Genomic DNA, 15,027 nt, shown 5'->3' with positions numbered 1-15,027 from the left:
GGAACACCTGGCCTTAGGGGATCTGACAAGGTCTGGGGAGTGGAAGGCAGGTCATCCCTGCTGAGGAAGGCGGTTTGTGAGGTTAGAATATCAGGTGGCCCATCCCCGTGGATGGCTCAGGGGTGGAGAAAGTGAGGTCCTCATAGCAGCCCATACGGTAGGGGGTGGGGGAGGTACTGCTGTCCCCACTTTATAGGAGGGAGAGCCCACCCTCATGAAGGGCACGCAGCCCGGAAATGTGAGAGCCTCGGGGCTTCCAGGAGAGGTGAGGTTCTCCAAGATGGAGAGCAGAACCTTTCCACTCCTTGAGTGAGCTGTTTAACGGTTGTAAGCCTCAGTTCCCCATCTGGAAAATGGGGCTAATAATACTATCTACCTCAAAGTGTTTTTGTGAGGACTGGATGAGGTGACACATGGGGTGAAATACTTAGTGTCTGGCACATAGCGGGTGCTCCGAAAATCATAGATGTTATCATTACTATCATTTTTGTCATCTTGATCGCCATCCTCATCCCCAAAGGCCCAAACCCTCCCCAGACGTGTTGAGCTATAGTCTGCAGTATGGTAGCCACGAGCCACATGTGGCTTTTTTGTGTGTTTTTTTGGCTGCCATGCACGGCTTGCAGGATCTTCGTTCACCGACCGGGGATCAAACCTGAGCCGTCGGCAGTGAGAACACGGAGTCCTAACCACCGGACCACCAGGGAATTCCCCACATGTGGCTATTTAAATTTTAATTAAAATTGAATAAAATAAAAAGTTCAGTTCCTTAGCTGCATGAGCCCCGTATGGTTCGTGGCTGCCATATAGGACAGCAGAGATGAAGAACATTTCCATGATACTAGAAGGTTCTGTTGCAGAACGCTGGCCTAGAGGTGCTGAAAGAAGCAGTCTCCCTCTAATACCTTCCCCACGCTTTGTCCCTCAGAAGCCCACCACAGGGCTGTTGGCCATCACCCTGGCCCTCCACCTTTGTGACATGGTGCATATTGCTGGCTTCGGCTACCCAGACGCCCACCACAAGAAGCAGTCCATTCACTACTATGAGTATATCACACTCAAGTCCATGGTGGTAAGTGGTCCCTGCTGGTGAACTGGGTGGGGCAGACCAGCCTGGGGACACTGAGTGAGAGAGGGTGGTCCCAGAGAGAGCTCACCGTGAGGTCACACAGAGAGTCAGAACTGGAACCAAGGCATCTGGACTCCCAGGCCAGCGTCCCCTGTATTCTGTCTTCCTTCCGAGAGCCAGCATGGGGAACGGAGCTCCCGGGGTGTGGGCTTACGGGGAGGGCCAGGGAGCTGCCTAGGAGTTCCTCAGTTGGCTTCCTTGGCTGTCTCCACAGTGGTCAGGCCACAATGTCTCCCAAGAGGCCCTGGCCATCAAGCGGATGCTGGAAATCGGAGCCGTCAAGAACCTCACGTACTTCTGACTGGGCAGGAGCTGTACCCATCCGTCTGCTTGCCCTGCTCAGTGCCCCCATCCATGGCTGTGGGGGGCGCCAGCTTGGACTCACCCTCCCCTGTGTGGGGAGGAGGCCAGGTCTGAGACGAGGCTGTGTCCCTGGCTGCTCTGGTGGAGGCCAGATCGAGTCAGGGTGACGGCCCTGAGGCAGCAGGAGCCCGGCCAAGGCACGGGGCTTGTTGCTGTGGCATTCCCTCTCTGCCAGTGCCGGGAGATTATTTAACGGGCTATTTAATTAAGGGGTAGGAACATGCTGTGGGCTGGCCCCATGGCATCCAGAAAAGGGGACATATTACAGTGTTCTGCTCACTTTTTACACAAAAGTGATGGACCCACTATGGCCTAGACCCAGAGCAGGCCCCCAGGAGGGCGAGGCGTCTGGAGTGGGCGGTGCCCTCCAGAGAAGGGCTGCTCCCTCCCAGCAGGCATGGGAAGAGCACTGGCACAGGGGTTCCGTGGAGGAGAGGACCTAAAAGGGGTTTCAGACTTATTAAACTATTTTTCCTAAAACAGAAGCAGCTGTGATACCCTGTGTCCTTTCAGAGTGAAGAAGACACGGATGCGTAGTGGGCCACAGCAGTGGGTCCCTCTCCCGGCAGTGGACAGGCTTGTTAAAGACCCACTGAGACCCAGAGTGGACCAGGGTCATTCGGGAAATAATTATTTACTGAGTACAGCGCTTGGTGGGTGCCAAGTCGTGCTTTGTCACCCTGGCGTAGCAGGCAAGCAAGTGGTGCCCCAAGCAGTCCTGTCTGCTGGACACCGAGCCTGGCATCTGCATCCTGGTTTACTTTCCAGAGGTAGGGAGGGGCAGGAGGATGCCAGGGTGGAGTGGTAGCACCCTCTTCCACCTCCCTTCCTCTCCCTCACCAGCCTTTTTTCCAAAATCTCATTCTGGGAGGTGTGTGTTTGAGGACAGGGGTGGAGACAGACAAAGAAAGCCAAGTTTCCCTTCTCAGATTAAGTGGGAATCATAAAATGGAGTTTACAGAAAGTCCTGCCAGTGGCCCAGGCAGCCAGAATTGGGATGGGCAGGTCATGGGGGGCGTCTGAGGCCTTGGCAAGGCCTGTCAGCCAGTCGCCGAGCCACAGGATGAAATGCTTTTGCCCTCCCCCAGTCTCTAGAATTGATATAGCCCTGCTGTTTGCCTGTCTCTACCCCGCTTTGTTCCTCATCTCCCCAGGCCCTGCTTAGCTGCCAAGTGGGCTTCCTGCCACTCTCACAGCTGTTCCTTTACATCTGGAGCCAGGAGGGAGAGCTGGACCTCCCCCAGAGGGAAGGGACTCACAGCTGTGTTCCTGGCTTTCTTGGAAAGAGTTGAAGCCTTGAGGTTTTGAGACAGCAAGGCTGGGACAGGACAGATAAAGAGGGGCAGAGATTTGGGAGCAACAGAGGACCATTGCAATGGATGGACAGAAGCCTGGCAGAACACTTTTGCTAGCTGCTCTCCCCCCAGGGGAGACAGGGAATTCTGAAAGCAAATTGGGCTGCAGCCCAAGCCCCCTCCCTTCTCCACCACACAGGCCAGCTTCGTCCCCCAGGCTTTGTCATGGGGGGCCTTGCTGACTCCGACAGGCGTCACAGGCGTGAGTGTGTTCGGGGATCTCAGCTCTGCTGATTCCTGATGCTTCTCCAGCTGCTTCTCGTAAGGGTATGCATGGGAGTGTCCAGTTCCCCGTCCAGGCCATTGAAAGTGGCTGTCAGCACATATGATCCGGCTATCCTGGACTGGGGCCACTGCCTGTTACTGAATGTGCCTAAACTCGAGCGAGAATCCAAACTCATCCCCCCCCCGCCCCCTAAACTCCACACACACGCATGCAGACACAGGAGCGGTTTACATTCTTGCGTGAAGCCTGTGATACCACATGCAGACATAATCACATCCACACATGAGTGTGTATGGAGAGGGGGTGTATACTCCCCAGACTGGCCATTGTTCCCTGGGGGGTGTGCATTCTCCAGGGTGCCCCAATCTAGGTGGATGGAGGCAGCATCGCCCAGCTAAGGAGCAGGCAGTGGAGCTTTGATGTGAACTTGCTGGATGGGGTTCTTTGGCGGTCTGAGAAAGGAACTTTCATTCTTCAGTTAGCCTGACCGATGTGAATGAACTGCCTGCCAGCCAGCCTGTCTGGTCGTGATTAAGCCGTGCTCCGAAAAGGAGGCAGGCGGGGAAGCAGGGCACAGCAGAGGGAAGGCACTTGGGTGCAAGTCCACAAATCCGGGTCCTCCACCTGGCTCTGTCACTTAATTTTGGACGACCCTGGGCTGATCACTTCTCCACGTCTCTGCTCCAATTCCTACATCCCTTGAAACAGGAGGGAGGGTCCAGCCAATGAGGACGTATGCCGGAATTATCTGGGCATAATCTAAGAATGGAGATTCTCGGGTTTTACCCAGGCCGCTGCGGGTACGGCCCAGGAATCTGGAATTCTAACAAGCACCCGCAACCACTGCTCCGGTCGTCTAGACTACAGGATGATCTCACGAACCTCATCCGACTCAACGGTCTGCGTGCACAGCCCAGCCTAATCCCCGGAGCCCTTGAGCAGCGTTAATTAGGCGCACGCGCGGTTTTCTTCGGCGGCCGGGGGCGGAGGCCGGGACGCGCATGCGTCGTCCGCGCGGGCGCGGGACAGGCCTCCCCCCGCCTCAGAGCGGCGCTCTATAGCTGTGGCGAGCCTCTCGGCGCGCTGAGAGGCTGGCGCCTCCCTGGCAACCGGTTCCGGCCCTGGCAACGGCCGCTGAGGCCTCGCCCGTCTGCCCGGTTTGCAGCGGAGCCGCGGTTTTCCCAGCGGTTGTCTCCCTGGGCTCGTCTGAGCGCCCGCTGGGCCTCGGTCACGTGACTTACGTTGACTTCACCGCAGGGGCGGGGGTGAAACAGACTAGGACTGGGAGGAAGCGGAGGATATCTGCTCCGTGCAGTGTAGACTGTGAGGTCCGTCTCTCCTCCACAGAGGCCCGGAGAAGAGGCGGGACTCCCAGCTCCACCTCCTAGCTGGGCAAGACAGAGTTTAGGTCTTTATCTAGCCCAGGAACACATTGAAATGATGTTCTATATTCACATCAAGTGGCGTGTCTCAATTTTGAACACTTCGGGTTTTATTTACACTTTCCGAGGACATGAATACATCCAATACATCCATCCCAGAGACTGGCCAGCCTGCGAAAAGTTTGAACTCGGAAGCAGTTCTGTCCGTGAGGCAGTTAGGTGTAAGCGCATACACAACCGTGCTCTGCCACGTAATCTGTAAAGTAGTGATTACGCGTGCCTGTCTCACAATGAAGTTTTAAGGATCTAGTGGGGATATGTCTGGAAGAACATTGTGTAGACTGTAAAGTATGACAAAAATATTAGATTGGAAAGCTACCTTGCATAATGGAAAATACCGGAAAGCATATGGAACAACTGAGGTCCATCTGAAGGGCCAAACGTATGCCCAGGTACGGCTAATTACAGAAAAGTCTTTGTCTTCAAGTCACCCACAAGGTAAGGAGAGGAAGGTTAAGACATTGGTGAGAGGACTCAAATGCAGGCTTTGCAGAATCCAACAAAGAACTGTGAGTTCAAACTGCTCTCTGGCAGTGGCTTTCAAGTTGAAGTCAGATGCTCTCAGGGGTCTTTGGAGAAAGGGGTTTCTTGGGTGGCATTATCCGTTTCCATGGCATGCAGCATACCAGGGTAGGTTCCTAAACTAAGGTTTAGAAGTACATCTTCAGAGTTGGTAAGCTCTCCCCTAAACCATCTGACCGTTTTGATGTCTTAATTATAGCTTCAGAAAACTATTTGTTGTTAGTTTTGAGCATTTCCATGGTTTTGTACCAGACGTGGTTCCAGGAAATCTTTTCAACTTAAAAGTTTGAGGAGGGATCTATGTGTGTGTATGTCAGTAGGTATAGCCTGTTTTCCTATACATTTCTTCCTCAGTGACCTTCCCTCTCTTGTTAGAGTTTGTGGAGATCCTGCACCCGGGAAATGAAGCGGAGAGATGAACCTTGGGTCTCATTAAATGTCAGATTTGGGGGCAGCCCAAATGTATTGGAGGGCTCCACCTCTTAAAGGGATGGCTGGGAGCAGGTTGGGGAGACCACAGTCCTGTCTAGGAGGGTCAGCACAGAGGATCTGACAAAAGGTTTCAGGGAAAACAACTTTGGGAGCCAGATTTCAGGTTCCCGGGGAAGACCAGCTGAAAGTACTGCACCCCTCAATGGAGGCGCTGTTTCCTCTGGAGAATCTTGCAAGACTGGGAGGGTGGAGCTGGCGGAGGCAATGAGAGAAATCACCCCAGGGGAATCACAGTTGGAATTACTGAACTAAGCTGTTCCAGAACCGTCTGTTATTCTGAGGTTTCCTAAAACACTATTTATGTACATCACCAACTTTAACACTTAAGGAGTGTCTTCACTTGCTTAAAAATGTTGTTTCTCTCCTGAGGAAAAATATCACAAGAGGACAAGTTACGGTCTGGTAGGGAGATTCTCTCCAGTTCTGTTCTTTTTCTCTGTAGATTTCTGTTCCACTTGCAGCCCTGCATGGCAAGAGAGCTAGGGAAACTTTTAAATAAAACTCAGAAAATTCTCATCTGAAAATTCTGCTGTAGAAGTCCTGAATCCTTATCTGTATCACTTTATCTCTAACGCCTTCTTCATTCCGTATTTCTCCCGTTAGTGTCATGAATTTGTTCTCCAGTCCTTGGGCAGCAAGGCTGTGGCCCTTTAATTAATTTCTTTACAAAGGTGGTGAAGGTGGTATCTTGAGCTCAGTCCCCTTGAACTTTTCTTTGCCTAGTTGAGGGGGGATGAATCCATTCAGGGGGAGTGAATCCCTAGATTCAGCTCCTATCCTGAGTAGCACTTTTCCTCTTGCATAATGGGGAGTAGATTTCAGAGAAGGTCTATTTAATAAGACCCCACTTCTCCCTAAGAAGACCTGTTTCCTGAGACTTCACATACCTTGTTTTTGAGCATGAATACTTTAGATTCACCACAAAGAAGACAGCTATTAAGGAGCATTATATGAATGTTCTCGTAGCATTCCAAGATATTTCCAAGGGTCGTAGATTGAGAAGCAGTGGAAGGAGATTCCTTTGTGTGACCGGGGCTCCCTGATCAGTGAGCTCAAGGGAGGCTTTTGGCCCAGGGGTTGCGGCTGTTCCGGCCCTGTGGGTGGGCCGAGCGGGCTGATCCAGAGAGGAGCCCTGGGAACATGGAATGGCAGGCAGATATGGGCACCCGGGATGTAGACCAAAACTCCACAGTGGATCCTGTGAACGGCATGTGTTCATAGAAGGCCTTTTAAAGATGAGGGCTGGGGTAGGCATGAAACCACAGGGCCTGTGGTCCGAAAGCCTTCAGTGTTTGTCCAAGACTTCGCCGATAAAGAGAAGGAGGAGATAGATCCAGGAAGAGCAGCAGTTAGAGAGGGAAAGAGTGGATGGTCCTCTCCCTAAAACACAAATGGACTCATCCAGGAAAACAAATCCTTATTTGTTTTTTCCCAGTTTATGACCTAGTTAGGAAGATGGAAACATAGGGGGTTGGGGAAAAGATGATGAGAGCCTTACTGGGTGTAAGAAGTAACTGTCAGAGCAAGGGAATGTTTTATCAGTGACTCTCAGAGATCGCCTGTAGTTTCCATGCTGAAGCTGTAAATGGCCGGCGTGTGGTTACAGCTCCTAAAAACAGCTTCCATAAGGGGCTGCTAAAAGGCTTTTTTAAAGGGGAAGTAACGTCAAGATTTAGTTGAGATGTCATCAGTTTATGTCTAAACATTCATGTTTCTTTAAGCAGGCACCCCAAGTGGTATTTTAAATAAAAATCTATATGCAAATTAGGATAGTTTTTATTTAAATATTTATACTTTTATTTTTATAAAGAGTTGATTTTATAGGGGAACTTACTAGAGAAGAAACTAATCACAGGACTCCCCCTCGTCTTTTTTTCTGGCGCCATCATAAACCAGCACGATACCTGGGAAGGGCTGATGGGACTCCTGGAGTGTGTACCTGGCGATTTCAGTTCCAATCCCGTAATAGCAAAGGCCACAGTGCCTCGTGTATGCCGCCCCCATATAGGAAGCAAGAAGCAGAATTCCTGTTGGCTCTTTTCTCTTGTTCTGAGAAATCTCCCAAGGGCTGCTTCACATTTGCTGTTATTTCCCCCCTGTTCCTCTCCACTCCGGAAGCTCAAAGGCAGCTTCAAGGCCTATTCCTTTAGAGCACTGTTTCAGTAGTCTCCATCAGAGATGGATTTGCTGTGGTGCTCTAGTGCTTTGTATGAGGCCATTTCCTGTTCCATGAAAGCTGAAGACGTGATGGAAATAACCCTGGCCTTTCCAGACTGATAGTGAGCCTGAGAGTCAGAAACTGGGCCCCCATCCAGTGACTCGGAGCCAGTAACGAATTGTAAAGCTATCAGAAAACTGGATCCTGGCCTTGGGAGGGGTGGGGGTGATTTGATACACAGACGAGCTTTCCCAGGGAGCTGTGGTCTTTCCAGGTCATTTGGGGACTGGCGGTGGAGAATGCTAGTCCTGCTTTCCTACTGGAGCTGTGGCCTGTCCTTGCTCAGCCTGCCCCCGAGTGGGTCCCAGCTCATGGCCTTCAGCGTCGACCGTTTTCATCTTATTCTAGGATGAAAGTGGCCTTGGGTTTGCACTGTAGGATGGAAGCGTTTCACAGAGGAAATTGTATGTTTAAATCTCGTGGTGTCACTTGTTAGCTCTGTGACCTTGGGCTGGTCTTTTGGCTTCTTTAAGTTCACTCCCTCGTCTGTAAAATGGTAATACTTGGTAGAATTGTGAGAATTAAATGATTATAAATGTGAAGCACTCATTTCAGTTCATTTGAAATCACCTACAGGGAAATTCAGGGCTTCCCACAGAATATTTTTTTTTTAAACACTTCCCTTTACCAGCTTTTTTGTCCGCTCACTGCTACGTGAGAAGTAAATGGAGTCAGAGGGGTTGAAGGGTGCACACTGCTCAGTCCAGCATCCTTCTCAGTGCCTCAGTGGTCCAGAGGCCACCAGAGCCTACTGATTTCCCCTGTCTATGTTCATCTCTTTCACCAGGGCCTTACTTGTGATCTCCTACCCTTTCGACAACTCTTTGCTGTGTTTGTGCCTCGGAGAGAGCTCAGGGGGTGGGCCCCGTGTAGCCGAGTCTCGACTGTGCAGCCCCATCTTCCGTGATGTCCACGTTCCCACCCTGGGAGTGTCTGAGGCTCCCAAGGGAGAAGAGGGTTCTGCTCTCCAGGAGATCAGATTTCTTCCCTGTTCTCCAGGTTATTCTGTGCCATAACCTTGGGTTCCAAGAAAGAATGGGTACCTCCATCCTATTATAAGTGCTGTGTGTGGGGAGGGGGAGGATGTGGGCAGGGGGTAAGGGGCAAGGCAGGCTGTGGTGAGGCTTAGGAGGTAGATTTCCCGCCCACCTCCAGGAAGGGGAAGACTGGGAGAAATGAATGGACAGATCCTCTTAGGTCAACCTCTTCCTTATTCTAGCACACCAAGGCATTTGGCATCTGATCTTAGATCCTTACTCCTCTCTGGCAAAGGCAAAACGTATATGGGAAGGAAGAAAACTTGTCAAGATTAACCTGGAGCCCAGAGGCATCTGTGCTGGGCCAGAAATGGTACCAGGAGCAGGTTGTGGGGCTGGGATGTACACTTATATTCCTCATCAGTTTCTACTACCTCAGGCTTGGGTGCTGCAAAGGAAGATATCTAAGGAAGTGGAGGGTTTTGAAGCAATAGGAAATATGGTGGAAGCAGAAACATCCTCTGGGTGGAGGCTCTAGGAAGGCTATGTATACCATCTGTGGGGTGGGGCCATCCAAGTCATCAGTGGAGGAAAGCAGCACAGACTTTTGTGATGAAGGTTCCCATGGTGGGTAAGGACTCCCGGGGAAGGTTGGAGGAGAAGGGTCTAAATCTGAGGAGGAGCCTCCAACCTTCGGGACAGTGTGGGTTCTCCAGAGTTCCATTTGAATCCTACTTGCAGAGATAGCATCCTAACTTGGCCCTGTTTATCCACCCCAGCCTGTCTGCCATCACCATGTCAAGCTTTCCACCCACACAAAGCCATTCTTAGAACATCATTTGAGTCTCAGAGTGTTGGGCTGCTTGGCGGCACAGGCTCTTTGAAGAGGGCCTCCTCCCCTGAACCCCCAACGGAGGGAGCCGCCCTTGCAGAATATTGCTGAGAGAAAGGCCTAGAAGGACCCCTCCAATGTGCAGTCTGACCCCTTTGCCCCTGAGCTGTATCTGGCATGAGGCAGGTGGTTGGTGAGGCCCGGTTTCGTGCGCCCTCTGGGTTGGGCACATCTGCAAGGAGAGGAGTCTGCCCCGTAGGTCCTATTGTCACCGCGACCAGAGCTCTCCACTGTCTGGGAAAACCAAATCAAAGCAGGGCAAGGAGCCCTGCGTTCCCAAAGCATCCTCTGAGCTCTTGGGGTCTTGCTGTGACTCTGCAGGAACAAAAGAATAGAACGCATCTGTTGGAGGAATGTCCCCTAACATTTATTCTCAGGTGGCAGGCAGGAGTGAGGTGCAGATATGCTTTCTCTCTGGCCCCAGGAGCCTTACTGAGGACAGGACCATGGTTCCTTGTGTGAATCTAGGCTCAGCTGAGAAGGTGAGTCTCATCACCTTAAAGGCCTGCCCCCTAGTCCCCTCAAACCCCACAAATCCTGGGACACAGTCTCTCCAACGGCTGTTTAAAGAACCCTGACCAGAGAAGCTCTCACACTCCTTATATTGACTCCGAATGTGCAGAGGGGAGGAGGGGAGTACACGAAGCAGGGGTACGTGGGGAGGCTCTGAGTCGCACAGCCTGGCGAGGGGTCCCCGAGTGTCACGCTCCCCCCTCCTTCCCTCCCCCTCCCTTCCAGACACCAGTCTCTGATTGGGCCAGTCCCACCTCAGAGTTGAGAGGCATCCAGTCCAAGGACAGAACTGTAAGGGTATGGACACAAAACACCGAACAAACTGGGGGTGGGCTCCGGGCCAGTGTGGCAGCCCGGGCCGTTCTGGCTTCTCAGCCTCTGGGGTCTGGACTAGGAACGGCAGGGGCCGCTGGGGTCTCTGGGGCGGCTCAGTGCCGGCAAGCACTTGACCCCCACCCCCACCCCCGCTCCCCGGGGCCGTACAGGAGCACAGGCACGGTGGGACTGGGGCGAGGGCTTGCGGGCAGCAAGGGGCAGAGCTCCTCCGAAGCCCGGAGCATGGACGGCAGTTTCATGAAAGCAGAGTTATAGCTGCCTCTGGAGCCTGTGCGAGGAGCAGGTAGAGGAGGGGCCGCCAGGAAAGGGCCGGGGGCCCGGGGCGGCCAGCACGGAGCACACTGCGCTCTGCGGCACCCTCTGACCGCGTCCCCACCTCCACGCCCCGATGCCCTGCCGCTGGGCCCGCGTTTGTGCTTGCTCGGGGCTGCCAGGAGGGTGGTGGCCGAGGCCCTGGGGGCCGTCCTGGAGGCGGCTGCTTCCGGGGTCCTCTGCAAAGTCTCTGCAGAGCCAGGTCGAGGCCCCGCCCCTCCCCGGCCCGCCCTCCCTGGGTCCGGGATCCTCAGACGTGAGTCTGCATCCGCCGCTGCAGGGGCCGGCTGGGGTCGGAGTTCTGGGAAGAGGACTGGGAGTGGTGGGAGGAGGAGGCCGAGGCCTTGCTCGCCTTATCGAACTGCACGTAGCCGTCCTGCTTGCCGCTGCTGCTGACGCTGCTGTCACACTGCGTGTCCAGGAAGGAGCTGCTGTCGCTGAGCGAGCCCCGCTGGAACTCCCGCTCACAGAGCTCGATGGATGAGCTGCCCGTGCCCAGCACGAACCTCTGCCCGTAGTCGTAGAGGCGGGCCTGGCCGCTCAGCGTGCTGTAGATGTTGGTGAAGGACATGCCCGTGGGCACTCGCTGCTTGCCCGCGGGGCGCAGGTCCGGCTGGCAGCCGGACAGCGAGATGGCGGGGGTCGAGTGGTGCTCCTTGAAGGTGTTGACGCTGTAGTAGCCATTGGTGGGGTCCTGGGGGGCCGGGGGGAGAGCGGCGTCACAGCCCCGGACGGGAGCCAGTCCCGCCGTCCACGGGGAGGGCCAGAGGGACAGACAGGAGGAAGGGGACAGCGGGAGAGGTGTTGGGGGTGGCGGTCGGGTCAGCCTGGGCAGGATGCTGGCAGGTGTTCAAGTGGGGTCTTGACCGGTACGTTTTGTTATTTCAGGGCAGCTCGAGGCCATGTGAAAACCAGGCTTTCATTGTTTTTTGTTTTAGTTCGGAACTTGGAAACGTTATTTAAAATGTTATTGGTGAGGAGGTCGTGGGAGGGGAGAACTGTGAGAGCTCAACCTTAACTCTCTCACCTCCTGGGTGTTGGGGCGAGAGAGCAGGTGCCTTTGTGGGGGACTGTCCCTCCTACCTGTGCCTGGAACTGGGGCCTGGGTCGTCAGAGCTGAAGACCAGATGCCAGGCGTGTCGTAACCCGGGGCTCTTCTTACCTTCAGGTTCTGAAACTCCTTCTCCTCTTCTTTGAGCACCTCCAGCTGCTTCAGGACTGAGTCTTGCTGGAATTCACCCCGGTCCATCTACAACCCAGAAATCGCTGCTCAGTGGGTAGGAGGTGGGCTAATCGTCCACTTCCCCCAAGGAAAAGCCGGAGAAATGCACTCAAAAGATGCTTGCCATCTGTGGCTCCCCTCCCCGCCACCTCTCACTGCCTGGGCCCTGGAGGCAGGTGACAAGAGTCTGGAGGAGATTCCAGATCTCACTGTTGTTCTTGGGCCCCTAGCCCCACCCCTCCTGAGAGCCGGAGACAGAGAGGTGGGTGGGTGCAGGGCAGGTCTCTAAGACCCACCGTCTTCCTTCCCCTGGGCTACGGTTATCTCCTCCAGAGTTCTCGCTTTGATTCCGTTCAATTCAGTGAGCGTTTATTGACTTCAGGCCAGGCATTGTGTTCAGGGCCAGGCAAACAGGGGTCAGGAGACATTACAGAACAGCTGTGTTCATCAGGGAGCTGGGCCTGTAGATAAATAACTGCAGAGCCTCTGGGCAGGGGTTGGGCCCCCCCCCCCCCCCCCCCCCCCCCCACCAGCGTTTATTGACTTCAGGCCAGGCATTGTGTTCAGGGCCAGGCAAACAGGGGTCAGGAGACATTACAGAACAGCTGTGTTCATCAGGGAGCTGGGCCTGTAGATAAATAACTGCAGAGCCTCTGGGAGGGGGTTGGGCCCCCCCCCCCACCCCGCAGCTCCTCAGCGGTGCTAGGCTTCATGACGGCCTTGCGAAGGAATCAGTGAATAACTACCTCTGAGGTGCTGGCAACTAGGGCCTCACCTGCCATTCACAGCAAGGACTTAGATTATTCAAAGCTATCTTCCTGAACAGAGGCCAGAGAGCCTGGGGACAAGGATCACTTCCTGTCTCTCTTTGGTTCTCCAGCACACCTGGTACAGTGCCTTACATACTGTGGTCATTGACCGAAATCCTTCTGGAGTGGAATCATATTTAATTGTGTTTTATTCATTCTTTGATTTGCCGGTGCCCCGCGTGGCACCTGCCATACAGTAGGACTGTCACAAATGTTATGTTTATGTCAGATGAATGAATGAAGTGGCATGGCGCTAAATTACTGGAAATTAAAAAAATAATTAGACTTAAGGTGAAAAGTAAAGCACACTTGGCACACAGTGGGGTTCTTAATGAATGTGAACAGCCACAGTGGTTCTTGTCCTGTGACACAGAATGTCCTTCCCATGTATCCCTTCTGCACATGACATGATCTGGGCCAGGTTCCCACCCACTCTCAGAACTGGGATGTGTCTTCTCCCTTGTGACTCACTTTCCTGATCTCTTTTTGGAGCCCCACAGAATCAGCCAGCGTGCTTCCATCCTGTCACTTCCCCACTAATGCTGCTTTTTTCATTTTCCAGTAAGTGCTGTGGCTCTATCTGGATTGAGTTCTTCTCTTCCACCAGATTCAGCTTCTCAGCCCGCCTCTCCTCGGTGCTGGGGCTGTATCGGTGCCGGGGGTGAAGGGAGTGGCGGAACGAAGGTCTCCCCAAGGGGAGCCCTCAGCGGGTTCTTCTTATCTCCCACTCTTAACTGACGACTCAGTGACCACCCCCCCCATCTTCCCTGAGGGTCTGGACTGGAGAATGGTGTGGAAACAGTCAGAGGCAGTCAGAATAGCCCAGTGGGAGGGAATGCAAGGTCCCCAGGGCATGAAGAACAGGCGTGGGTACTTCCACACTAGACTCAATAAATCTCATCAACAGAGACGTCCATTCCTGCCCAGGTCTGGACTGTGGTCCCCTCCCTTGTAAGACTGACCGTTCAGCTGTGTCAGACACTATGTTAAGACATTTGTCCCTTTGCCTTTGAGGAACGCTGGGATACTTGGGGAGGCTGACGTGTAATTAGAGAAATGCACTATGAAAGAGGAACATGCAAAGTGTTTGGGGAGAACACCAGGAAGTGCATAGCTCTGCCAGCCATGGTGGGGCAAGTCTGGAACATTGTGGGGCAAGTCTGGAAAATTGTGGAGGAAGTGACATTTGAGCTGACTCTCAAAGGAGAATGTGAAATTCAACAGACAGAATCAACAGGCCGAGGGAACAGCAGTGCAAAGCCTCCGAGGTACAAAAGACTCAAGGGCTGGGAATAGCAAGTTCTCTGGGGTGTTGGAGGGCTGGATGCATTTGGCAGGAAGATGGGGCTGGATAGGCCAGAAGCCGCTTCCCGCTGAAGGGTCTTGATGACCCGCCTGGTGCTGGACTATCCAGTAGATCTGGAGCCACCGAGGGTCTTTAAGGAGGACGGTAACAGGATCAGATTTGCATCTTAGAAGGACCCTTTGTGGGACTCTGGAGGGTGGAGAGTAAAGTGGTGAAAGATTAGAATGTGGGACCACTTGGGAGGATGCTGTCATGGACCAGGGGAGCCGTGGTGAGGCCTGCACTGCGGAGTTATAGTGGAGAAGAGGCAGGGGCACAGCTTTGAAAAGATTTTGAAGTGGAATTGTCGGGACCTGAAAATCAGCTGGATAGAAAAAGAGCAGCAGAGAAAACGTCAGTTCGATTCACTAAACGTTGGTGAGCATCTGCCAGGGACCGTGGAAGGCTCTGGGGACACAGGGATGAGTAAGGCAGCTTGCTCACCATCTAGTGGAGACAGATAAGGAAACAGGTGATTTCATAGCAAAGCAAATAGCTACCGTTCCTTGAGCCCTCACTGTGTTCCACTGGCTCCAGCCTCTTCGGGGGTTCATCCACTGAGCCCTCACCCCGACCCCATGTACCATGACCTTCATCCCATTTCCTAGGAGACTGAAGCACAGAGAGGCCCATGCTCTTGACCCACCTGCTTGCTGCTGCTACTCCAACATATTATAACCGTGACACAGTAGGCACCAGAGTTTTCTAGCAGAGTTTTCCAGGATTTTGTTTGGACAGATGGATGGGTGACGGTCCATCGATGGGGCTCAGGAGGAGGAGTGGCCTTGGGGTTGCTGGAGAAGTTATGAGTTTAAAGCAATCCAGTTCCCGAAGAGGAAACTATGCTTGTTGCAGACTTCTGGGGAGATGGGGG

The 15,027-nt window shown here is 53.4% G+C and overlaps 2 protein-coding genes across 12 annotated transcripts in view; one reads left to right on the top strand and one right to left on the bottom strand.

Moving 5' to 3' along the window:
- Nucleotides 1–1,977, top strand: part of ST3GAL4 (ST3 beta-galactoside alpha-2,3-sialyltransferase 4) — a 34,538-nt gene extending 32,561 nt beyond the window's left edge. For 7 of the 11 annotated variants that reach the window (XM_028501243.2, XM_055091638.1, XM_028501242.2 and 4 more), the window contains 2 exons: nt 929–1,072; nt 1,344–1,522. In XM_028501243.2, the coding sequence (XP_028357044.1) occupies nt 929–1,072; nt 1,344–1,430 (231 nt within the window). In that variant the 3' untranslated portion in view covers nt 1,431–1,522. Of the gene's footprint in view, nt 1–626; nt 699–928; nt 1,073–1,343 lie in introns of those variants that run through there. The other 4 variants (XM_024131308.2, XM_055091636.1, XM_055091634.1 and 1 more) reach the window with 2 other exon arrangements.
- A 9,050-nt stretch (nt 1,978–11,027) lies between these two features.
- The window catches only part of KIRREL3 (kirre like nephrin family adhesion molecule 3), a 134,133-nt gene continuing 130,133 nt past the window's right edge, over nt 11,028–15,027 (bottom strand). The window contains exons 17-18 of the mRNA XM_007124682.2: nt 11,940–12,026; nt 11,028–11,471 (exon numbers count right to left, since the gene is read on the bottom strand). Of these exons, the coding sequence (XP_007124744.2) occupies nt 11,028–11,471; nt 11,940–12,026 (531 nt within the window). The remainder of the gene's footprint in view (nt 11,472–11,939; nt 12,027–15,027) is intronic.

Source organism: Physeter macrocephalus, chromosome 16 (assembly GCF_002837175.3).
Source record: "Physeter macrocephalus isolate SW-GA chromosome 16, ASM283717v5, whole genome shotgun sequence".
In the NCBI taxonomy this organism is placed as follows: domain Eukaryota; kingdom Metazoa; phylum Chordata; class Mammalia; order Artiodactyla; family Physeteridae; genus Physeter; species Physeter macrocephalus.
Note: the sequence above shows the minus strand (reverse complement) of the source record. Positions and strands in the feature narration are given on the sequence as shown.